The following is an 11,182-nucleotide window of genomic DNA, read 5'->3' as shown; positions in this document are numbered from 1 at the left end:
TAAACTTAAACCTTGTTTATTTGGCCCGTGTTAGCCTTGGAGTTTGACATGCTTGGTGAAAACCAATAACAATGAGAGGACAAATCAAACACATTTACATTCTCTCTCTACTTAAGACCCATTAAAATAACAGTAAGGGGATTCTTTTAAGCCCCGTGAGAACACAAACAAAAAGAGGAATGACAGTGGCAACAAAATTATAGCAGTTATAAAGCAAATGGGCAGGTGGTAACTGACAGCCTATTAAAATAAGCTGAATCCTGGGACATTCATAAAGAAAGCCAAAATGGCAACTCACTTTACCCGCAAAGAACTCTCCAAAGGCTCAAGACTAAATACAGGAGAATATTTAAAGGCCTTTCCATGCAATAAACAGATCCACAGATCCCCACTCCTGATCTGCCATAGCCCCACCAATTGGTCCCCCTTCACATTAGCAGGAGATTAGCAGTTTATACTCCAGTGAGAGTAAACAGAGAGTATCTGAATTAGGAGAACTCCGTGATAAAGACTAACTGAAACTTGAAGCAAATATAATCAGTCAGGAGGGTGTACAGGAGGAGTTAGGGCTGATGGAAGTTCTCACAGCTACTTAATCTGGAGAACCCTGCCCGGGAGGAGCCTACAGGAAGAACGCTATGTTTATAGTAAACCTCTATGGTTCTAACCTCTCCTTCCTTAACTCCCTTTCCCCTTTTATAAATGCCCCTGCATCCTGGCACGCAGGCCAGAGTGTGCATATGGCTTGCCATGTCTGCATGCACCGGGTTACAACCCTCTCTTTTTTCTGAATAAATCCTTCTCAGTGACAAAACATCTAGCCCATATAATTTTTCAGTTGACACCAGATATAGCTGATAGTGGAGAGCAAGTGCTGAAACAGAGGAGATAAGTGAATCCTATATAATAATAGAGAAACATGGTAATTAACCGTAACTTTGCTACCCTTCCCATTGGCTAATCAGGGCGATATGCAAATTAACTTCCAACCAAGATGGCGGCCGGCAGCCAGGCAGCTGAAGCAAACAGGAGGCTTGCTTGCTCCAGTGAAGGGGGAAGCCAAGGTTCCCTGCCTTCTGCTGCCAGCCTCTGAGCTTGCATTCTAAGAAACAATGTTGCAATTATAGAGGCTAAACAATCCCCATGCTTTCAGCCAGCTGGCTGAGCTGGAGTTGAAACAGTGTTTCAATTATAGAACCCAAACAAACCAGATACCTGCTTTCAGCAGCCGAGGTCTCAGAGCTGGAGCCGAGCCTCAGAGCTAAAGCCGGGTCTCAGCTCCAGTGACAGCCATAGAAGGTAAATAAATCCCAGAATAAAAAAAAAGAAAAAGAAAAAAAGGAGAGGTTGGGAGCTTCAGTCACCCACCAGCCTGAAAACGGCCCTCAGCCCCTCACGCAGACTGGCCAGGCACCCCAGTGGGGACCCCCACCCTGAAGGGAGTGTGACCAGCTGCAAACAGCCATCATCCCCTCATCCAGGCTGGCCAGGCACCCAAACGAGACCCCCACCCTGATCCAGGACACCCTTCAGGGCAAATCAGCCGGGCCCCACCCGTGCACCAGGCCTCTATCCTATATAGTAAAAGGGTAATATGCCTCTGAGCACCGGGATCAGTGGAGCCTCCCAGCACCGGGATCAGTGGAGCCTCCCAGCACCGTGATCAGCGGAGCAGCGAGGCCTCCCAGCACCGGGATCAGCAGAGCTGCGAGGCCTCCCAGCACTGGGATCAGCGGAGCAGCGAGGCCTCACTGCCCCGGTGTCAAGCGGAACCGCGAGGCCTTCTGGCCCCTGGAGCAGCATGACAGGGGGCAGCGTCCAAACCCAGGGGACAGGGCCACAACCTCCCTATCCGCCCTGCTCTGTTCGTGACAGGGGAAGGCGCCCCAACCCCCTGATCAGCCTTGCTCTGTGCCTGATGGGGGGAGCTCCCCAACCCCCTGATTGGCCCTGCTCTGTGTGTGACAGGGGGCGCTGCCCCAACTCCCCTATCGGCCCTACTCTGTGCATGACGGGGGGGAGCTCCCCAACCCCTTGATCATTCCTGCTCTGTGCATGACAGGGGGAGCTCCCCAACCCCCTGATTGACCCTGCTCTATGCGTGACAGGGGGGAGCTCCCCAACCCCCTGATCGGCCCTGCTCTGAGCCCGACCAGGAGCTGCGGGGCAGACACCTAGGGATTGGGCCTGTCCTCTGCCAGCCGGGAGCGGGCCTAACCCAGCAGGTCGTTATCTCCCGAGGGGTTCCAGACTGTGAGAGGGCACAAGTGGGGCTGAGGGCCACGCCCCCCCCCCCCGCCAGTGCACAAATTTTTGTGCACCAGGCCTCTAGTGTCAGTATAATAATGAATATTGAGATCTTCAGCCTTTTTTTCCCTCCACTGCCTCCACCCTAGCCCCCCCCCCCACCTCAACTCTCGCTCTAACAACCTCCAAACAGATCTTCCTGCTCCTACTCTTGCCCACCCACAGTCTCACCTCCAAGGCAGCTCGACTTTCTTTTTAAAATGTAATTAAGGTCACATGATTCCTCTGCTTAAGATTTCCCAATGGCTGCTTCAGAGTAAAATCTAAACTCCTTTCTGTGGTCTTAAGACTCTGTGTGACCTGGCCCCTGCCTTCCTCTCCACCCTAACCTGGAACCACTTTCCCCCGCATCACTACGCTTTAGACATGCTGGTCTTTTATTCCTTTAACATGCCAAGTTGGTTCCCCTTTTGAGGGCCTTTTCAACTACTATTTTTCTTTCCAGAAACATTTTTTGCAAGGTTGCTTCTTCTTCCTTCAGTTCTGGGTTTAAATATCAGCTCCCCCAAAGCAAAGCCTGTCCTGACCCTCCTACACAAACTACCTGCTGTCTTCGCCCTTCACTGCTTCTTTCAGAGCGCTTATCAACCTCTGAAGTCATTGCATATCTTTTGTTGTCTATTGTCTCTCCCTCAGTAAGGTTTAAGACAACACACTTTCTCGGCCTCATTTTCCCCAGTGGCCGCAGCACCTGGGTACTCAAGTAACGTTCATTCAACGTAAGAAAAAGAAAAGCAGCAGCTGGTATGGGGATTGAACCGTGACCCCTACGGCTTCAGTAATGTTAGGAACTAGCCATGGCGTGACCCTGTAAAACAACCTGACAGAACGCTAGCATCAAAGTCACTCTGTCATCCTGATGAAGTGAGGCAGCAGACAAGATCCCTTGATAATCTTGTCTAAACACAGATAAAAGCAGCCACTCTGCAACCACACAAATACCAAACTCCCCCCTCTCCCAGCTAGTAAAACTTGCTGCTTTATCATTACGGTTTTAGCTTTGCAGTTTCCCTCCCTTCTGCATAAGCTGTATTATACCAATCTTAGAATTACCCCACGTCTTGGCAGCACCCAAAACAGAATGAATCACCATTTCTTCAAATCCTCCCCCAAAATCACCTAATACAAGCCCAAACCCTACAATAAGTCATTCCTAATTCTGTTATTAAAATGACCCACCTTGTGTATTCTCCCTTATTGCAACGACTAATAAACCAAACTTTCTGATTACAGATGTGTTCCTGGTGGCCTCTTTTTAAAATATATTTTTTATTGATTTCAGAGAGGAATGGAAAAGGAGAGACAGAAACATCAGTGATGAGAAGAGTCATTGATCAGCTGCCTCCTGCCCGCCCCACACTGGGGATCAGCCCATAGCTGAGGCATGTGCTGGGACAGGGACTAGTAGCATCAGCAACCTTTTGATGTAGAGGACGATGCCCAACCCAGCCACCTTCATCATTATTCTAACTACAACCCTCCCCTCGCCTAAACCCTGTGGCCTCACCGTTTGCCCTTTCTTCCAAACTAATCCGCGTTCTATACCCGCCCCAACCCAATCTGTCACACACATCCAATCAGAGGACTGGGTGGAAATTTCCTACCCAATCCCCGGCCGTATGGAAGTCCCGCCCCATCCCACCCCTTTACCTTGACTCGCCTCCATCCCGCAGAACTAAGCAGGCCCCCACCTCCACCTGCCCAGTCCAGTCCCTGACCCGGCAGTCTTCAGAGCCAATCGCGCCCTGAGTCCCGACCCCATAGGGCCTATGGGGCTATCCCGGGCCACATCCAGATGCGCCTTGGAGGTCTAGCCCCCGTGCTCCCTCCGGCTCTGGACTTGCCCCCGCCTCCCTGCCCATTCCCGTCCAGTTTCGCCCAGTCCGGGATCCCGGCCGCCCTTCAGCCAATCCGCACTCCGACTCCATTCCCTCGGGTAGGTCCCCGCCCAGGTTTCGCCCCCGCCTCCGAATCCCACCCACCAGGCCCTCTGAGCCCAGGCGGGACTCGAGCCCAGGTGGCAGGGTCGTACCGTGAAGGAGGTAAGTGGGTCGCGAGGAGCACCTGGGTACGGAGTGAAGATTGCGGTCGGGGCCGGCGGAGTCGTGGGAAGCGGGGCCGGGCCGGAGGGCGCCGCGCGCCTGGCGGGGCTGGGAGGGAGGAAGAGCCGGTCTGGATTTCCTTGAAGACTCGGACTCGCCCTCCTGAGCCCGCAGACCTCGGGATGGCTGCAGACAGTCCGCGCTGGATTTAACAGTTTCCTTTGGAGAGGGAATGACGCCGAGGTGGCTGGCCTTCTAGGGTGGGAGGGACCCTTGATCCCCGGTCATCGATTGCCCTTTGTGTTCTTGGTTTGGGTATTTTGTGTTCTTGCAGTTTGGGTATTTTGAAAACAGCGTGGCAAGAGTAACACGGACTTGTTTATCCATAACCGGATTTTTATTTTTATTTTAAAGAAAACAAAGGCAGTTAACCTGCCATGTAAGTGAACCTAAAGTTTGTGGTTAAAAGAGACAGGCCAATCTGTTGCTTTTGCAATCCGAGCAGCTCAAGAAGGGGGAGCCCCACACCCAGTACAGAAACCATTGCTCCACCTCCGGACACCTGGGTTCTCCCCAGGCAAGAATTGGGGCTGCTTGCTCAGGTCCAGCCCAGGCACCACTGGTGCAGGTCCATCATTAGAAAGTTTTCTCTCACCGTGTGCTAAAACTTAATTCCCGCTACTGCACACCAGTCTGCTATACTTCTTCCCCCTGGAGAAATTTATAATTACACGAACCCCATTTCCACAGAACAGCTTTTCAGCAATTTCACGGTCACGTCTCCTTAAGCATTGTGCCACCTAAATATAGCGAATTTTTTCCACTCATGCTCCAATGCCATGACTTTGAGGCTTGTTGTTCCCACTGTACTAAACCAGTCAGTACCTCGTTCACCTCCTAGATGCCCTCTGCTGTGTCACTGCCCCTCTTATAAGCGTTATGGAAGTGGACTGACAGGTAGAGCATGAAGTGCAGATGATCTTTCCTTTGGTCAGACTCTGACTAGTAGCGCTAGCCCTTTTTCGCAGTCTCTCACATTAAACCTTCCTTGCGCTTTCAGTTAACCTGAATGTTCTGGAGTTTGTCAAATGAACTAAACCTCTTCCTACCTCTCTCCCCCATATACAGAGTGGTGGTAAGTGATCATTTGGATCTAAGTGCAGAGCTTCAGTCTTCACAATTCATTCTGACTACCTTGCTTACATTTTAGCTCTGGATTGTACCCCCAACAATTCACCCGCTTTCTCAGCTCCAGGTCACCCTCAAATCTGCAATGCATACTTTCTGTATCCTCATTGTGAGCAATCTACTCCAGTGATAATAAATAGTTTAATTTTCTATTGGTCATGCATATGAATGTGCCATAATCAGGTTTCCAAGATCACCCTGATTCACAGTTCCCTGTTTTGTTTTTTGTTTTGTTTTTGGTTGTTATTTTTCCCCCCACAGAACATTGTTCTAAAGGAGAATCTAGAAAAATAGAGTGAAGATATTGTTTAGAATTAAAAGCCATGTGGTTTTTGATTTTTCTCTCACTTTTCAATGATATCCAATTTTATTTATTTGTTTGTTTATTTACCTTATTGCTGAATATACATTTGGAATGTTAATTACATTAGAAAAGTGCTGGTTACAATGTGTTTATTTAAAATGCAGGAAGAAAATAGCTTTAAAGGTTCTGAATCAGTACCTGTCAGTCTGCTTAGGTTTCTTTGGAAGCATTTTTTCATCGATTGCCCATTGCCCTCACAATTCCTTCCACAATGAGCTAACCTAGTGAGAAGGAAAGAGAGCCCAGGTCTGGATATTGAGGAATTCTGTCATTTAATGACAGGTTAGGGAGAGGTAGGAGGAAAACGAGGGATTGTCATATATCAAAAGCCAAGGGAACATGGTGTTTCCGGGAGGAGACTGGCTTGACCAGCAGTATCTAAAGCTACAGAGAGCTCAAGGAAAGTGAGGCTCTCAGAATGTCCACTGGGTTTCACAATATGGAGTCAAAATTGACCTGAGCAAGAGCTGTCTCTACAGTGTAAAGGGTACAAAAGGCACACCTATCCTCCTACTGAGGAGTATAGACTGAGGAAAGGGGACAGCCGATAAAATATCTTTTTTTAAGTTTTGCTTTTGAGATCACCCTTCTTGCCTCTGCTGTTTTTCAAGTGCCTTTAGCTCCAAATAATCGTATGCTTAGCGGTATATTTTGGGCTGGTATATTCTGCCGTTCTTCATCTATAAAATATAGTGAAATGCTGGAGAAAGTTGATGTTCAACTTGAGATTAATAACCACAAGCTTGTGGTGAAACCAATCCTATCCTGTGTGACTTTCTCCAGCAGCCCACAGCTTCATGGGCCATAGGAAAAGCAGACACTGCAGTTGAGTTCATCCAGGGCTAGTATTTTACAGATCGGGGGTGGGTAGGACATTGTCAAGAACATCACTGAAATGGTGGAACTGGCATCTAAATTGGAGGGGGTGGGGAGGAAGGCAAGGGCTGATTGGGCAAAGGAAAGGCAGCCTCCTAGAGATCTTGATAATATTGAAGAAGAAGAAGAATAGTTGGGATAATTAAGAAAATTAAAAAGATAGGTGGTTTATAGTCAAAGAGCAGAATTCTTCAATTATTTTGGGATTAGACCAGGTTGAGGTAATGGTAAAGTGCAGGGTATGACTGTAGGAGAGACTGACTGAGGTGGAATGAAGGAGAAGAGCAATGAACATGGGAATATCAGTTGTTGGATGGGTCATCTTTGAAGACATTGAAATTACCTGGGTGATCTCAGGTCTTAGACTTGAGAAGAAAACTGTATGCTCAGTGACAAAATCCTTAATGACCGACTGGGAGTTAACAGCAATTCAGGAGATAACATCAGGAAGGCACGTGAGGGGAGTAACTGTCTAACAGTGATAAAATGGGTGGAAAGAAAAAGGTAGGGGGAGCATATAAGAACAAAAGCCAACACTGAGGAACATAGAAGTGGTACCTTTGGGGAAAACAAGATTTGAGTTAAAGCAAAGGAGGTGCAAAGAACACTCTTGAGAACACAAAGATAATGCAATTGAATGATTATGAAGCAGCTATTCCAAAAGATACAATGGGAGGTTTGGCAAGTGGAAGAGAAATGAAGAGCTGGGTCATTTGCCAGGGCAGTACATTTCACTGTGGCAGTAATGTGCTGTCAAAGACAGACACAAAGGGGAGAAGGTGTGGGATTTAGGCCTTGGGATTTCCAGATGAAACAGGTGGATTTAGTGGCAACTCCCTTAGGAGAATAGGTACTGAGGCCTGGTGGCCAGAGGGCATGGCTCACCCAACCTGAGATGAAGTCTCCTAAGAGATACAGTCTAAGCCAGCCGTGGGCAAACTACGGCCCGCGGGCCGGATCTGGCCCGTTTGAAATGAATAAAACTAAAAAAAAAAAAAAAAAAAAAAAAAAAAAAAAAAAAAGACCGTACCCTTTTATGTAATGATGTTTACTTTGAATTTATATTAGTTCACACAAACACTCCATCCATGCTTTTGTTCCGGCCCTCCGGTCCAGTTTAAGAACCCATTGTGGCCCTCAAGTCAAAAAGTTTGCCCACCCCTGGAAGCTCATGTATGGCCAGCCAGTGACTTCAGTGCCTTGTGAGATTACCTTCAAACCCAGGATTCATTTATTCATCTGTTTTGAAATACGGGGATATTGAGGCTCAACAAGAGTCAGTGACTTGTCTGAAGATAGAAAGCTCTTTTTATAAAAATATCAAGAGTAAGGATTACCCCGATTCCTAGTCCTGTTTTCTCCCATTTTATCTCAAGAAGGTAGAAGAGGTTTGTTTCATTTGTCTACTTGCAAGAAAGCATTTTGCTTAACACCAAAAGAAATTAGGCTGAATTTAAATAGATGTTTATTTGCTGAAAAAAATTGTTCTACATCAAATAATTCCATGATAATGAATGAAGACTGCTCAGTAGAGTTCCTATTATTTGGTAATTTTCCTTAAAACTACCCCTACTGCCTAACTCAGTTAATGTTTTACTCCTGAACCGAACAATTAGTGACATAAGAATAGGCATGTCTTGATTTAAGAAAACTTGGCCTTGGACTTGAAAGACATAAAACATAAGGAATAATTTGTTGCTTTATGAAAGGAATCAATATTTTATAAGAGACTTATAAATAATCCACTTAAATCATTAATTTATAATGTAATTTATGTATTCATTCAGTCATTTAATACTTTTATTGATTGAATTACTACTCTATGCCAGAGAATACAGTGGTGAATTAAATATACCTGCTCATGGAGTTTGTTTTAAATTTGTGAATAAGTGAGTGAGTGGCCAGCCACACAAACAAACAAAAAGTGCTTTGCTAAGAATTAAAATAGGCTGATGTGATATAGAGTGGCTAAGAGGCTGTCATTTAAGCTGCGATTTTAATCACATGCTCAGGACTTTATATTTCACTTTTTAAGAAACATCCAATGATATATCATTTTTTACATAGAAAGCTTTCTGTAGCCTTAACATTTGGTAACAGAGATTCATAGCTAGCTTCAGTGGACCCTTTGAGTTTTTAGAATCCGCCTCTTTTTAAAAGTTTGATCAGAAATAGAGGAAATGCCATCCCCTAATACAAAATTCGCAGGGCAAAATCTCATGAGTGTCTGTTTGCCTGAGTGTGGCAGTATAACAACAGAACTTCAGATTGCTTTGATCTCCCTACCCATGATGGGTAATGATTTCCTTACAGGTAGAGAAGTAACTCAAAATGCATGCCAGGTATATAACGAACCTATTGAAATGACTTGCTAGTTATAGAATTGTTGAGGGAAATACCATCTGAGAAAATAACCTAAGATTCATTCTTATATTTATATTTACCAGGGACTGGTATAATTCTTTTCAAGCAACTTTCTAAATAACTTTCTAAAGTTTTTAAAAATTTACTGTTACAGATTGTGCTTTTGCTAGTGACTGTTATCTAGACAATTATGAATAGTTTTTAGACTGAGACATTCTCTATTTTAACTACTAGTAATGGAGCTTTTACTTAATGCTCTTCACTAAATTAGAGCCTTATTTTTTGAATTCACAATATCCTTACAGGTGCCTAGTTTAAAATAACATATACATAAATTTATAAAAGAGGGTTTTATTAGAAATGATTGTAGTGATTAGAGATTTATCATAGAGAAGAAAAAAACTATCAAAACGTTTTATATATATGTGATATGAGCTATGGTCTGTCAGCTAGCTATAACTGTCTGATAGCAATGCAAGTGTCATATATTCACTCCCTTTAAAACTTTTTCTTTCATCCTGTAGCATGTTTTTGGCTCAGAGGAGACTCTGCTCCCTTGGCTGTAGAGCTAAATTCCTGAAGACGATTTACTCTTCAAAAATCTCCAGACTCTCCACTTCTGCTGTAGGTATCGCTTACAGATAAGTTATTGTACATATTCCATGATCTCAAAAAAGTTAACCTTTTCAGATTTTTTTTTTTGGAAACGGACATTCTCTGAGTTACTGCTTGCCTTTCTATGTATCAGGCATAGTATTGGACCTTGTGGATTCATGATCTCATTTTATCTTTACAGAACTCTTCAAGTTATGAATTGTCACATTCCTATCTTACAAATGAAAAAGTGGAGGCTTAGAGAGGTTTAGTAACTTGTTGAAGGTCACACAGCTTGTAAGTGTCATAACCAAGACACCATACTCACCCTTGTCTAGCTCTCGAACTCTAAAGGGGAGTTTGTTTTAAATGAATGAAGGGGGGGGGGGTGCTCTGTATACTCAAGAAAGGATGTTATAGAGATGATAAGAACAGGCCTTATGACTTCAAGATTACAGGAAGTATGGCAGATTGAGGACCAGGTTATATGACATCATGGAAAGGAAACAGATCTTTTTGTTACTACCATAACCGTCATAACCGAGGGTAGATAACTGTGCCAGTTTCTTCAACAAGTCAGTGGCATGAGAAAAAGGGGTGTTTTGGAAGGACTGCTGTGAGATGAACAGAGGCTTAAGAACCACAACCACGGACTCAATTCATTCAATCAAAATGTAAAAAGATAGTTTTAAAGATAATCGGAGAAATACGAATATGTATTGGGTATTAGATGATACAGAGGAATTATTGTTAATTGGGTGTGATAATGACATTGAAGTTATATAAGAAATTGTCGATATTTTTTAGACATATATGCCAAGTATAGATGGGTGAAATGAATTAAGGTCTAGGGTTTGCTTTAAAATCACTCAGCAATAAAAATTAAAAAGGGAAAAGATGAAGCCAATTAGGCAAAATCTTGATAATTATTCTGGGTAACATGTATATGTGTGTTTTAAATTATGTTAAAGCATTTGAAATTGTCACTTTATAGGTAAAAAATGGGTAAATATCAGCAGTTCCATATTGTTCAAGCTAATAACAATCTCAACTTTTATGTAAGATTGAAATTTCATTAAAACCATCATCAACTTCTCCCTTTATGTGTAAATACTATGATTGTCTTGGGTTCTATCTCTCATCTTTGTTACCACCGTGACTACTTAGTTCAAGCCCTCCATGCAGAGGTTGAATTCAAGGAAGTGGTACCATCACTTGGTGATCAGATTAAGACAGGTATTAAATTAAGGCTGGGTGCGCAGTTATCTGCAGAGCTCAGTTAGAATTGGCATCCTGAGCGAATCTCACTCTATAAATCTGGACTGTATTTTGAAAAAATTTTCCAGGTGATTCAAATGTACATCCCAGGTCACAACCAAATAAAGCCAATGCTTTATTTATATTTGCAGATTCTCTGGGATCGAATTCAGCCCTTTCCATCTTTAAC

The 11,182-nt window shown here is 44.2% G+C and overlaps 1 protein-coding gene across 1 annotated transcript in view; it reads left to right on the top strand.

Moving 5' to 3' along the window:
• Positions 1 to 3,982: 3,982 nt before the first annotated feature.
• Positions 3,983 to 11,182, top strand: part of KYAT3 (kynurenine aminotransferase 3) — a 63,827-nt gene continuing 56,627 nt past the window's right edge. The window contains exons 1-2 of the mRNA XM_036351600.1: positions 3,983 to 4,349; positions 9,666 to 9,765. Coding sequence (XP_036207493.1) covers positions 9,667 to 9,765 — 99 coding nt within the window. The 5' untranslated portion in view covers positions 3,983 to 4,349; position 9,666. The remainder of the gene's footprint in view (positions 4,350 to 9,665; positions 9,766 to 11,182) is intronic.

Source organism: Myotis myotis, unplaced genomic scaffold, assembly GCF_014108235.1.
Source record: "Myotis myotis isolate mMyoMyo1 unplaced genomic scaffold, mMyoMyo1.p scaffold_m19_p_2, whole genome shotgun sequence".
NCBI classification, from domain to species: Eukaryota; Metazoa; Chordata; class Mammalia; order Chiroptera; family Vespertilionidae; genus Myotis; species Myotis myotis.
The sequence above is the reverse complement of the archived record's forward strand: the minus strand, read 5'-3'. Positions and strand labels throughout refer to the sequence as shown.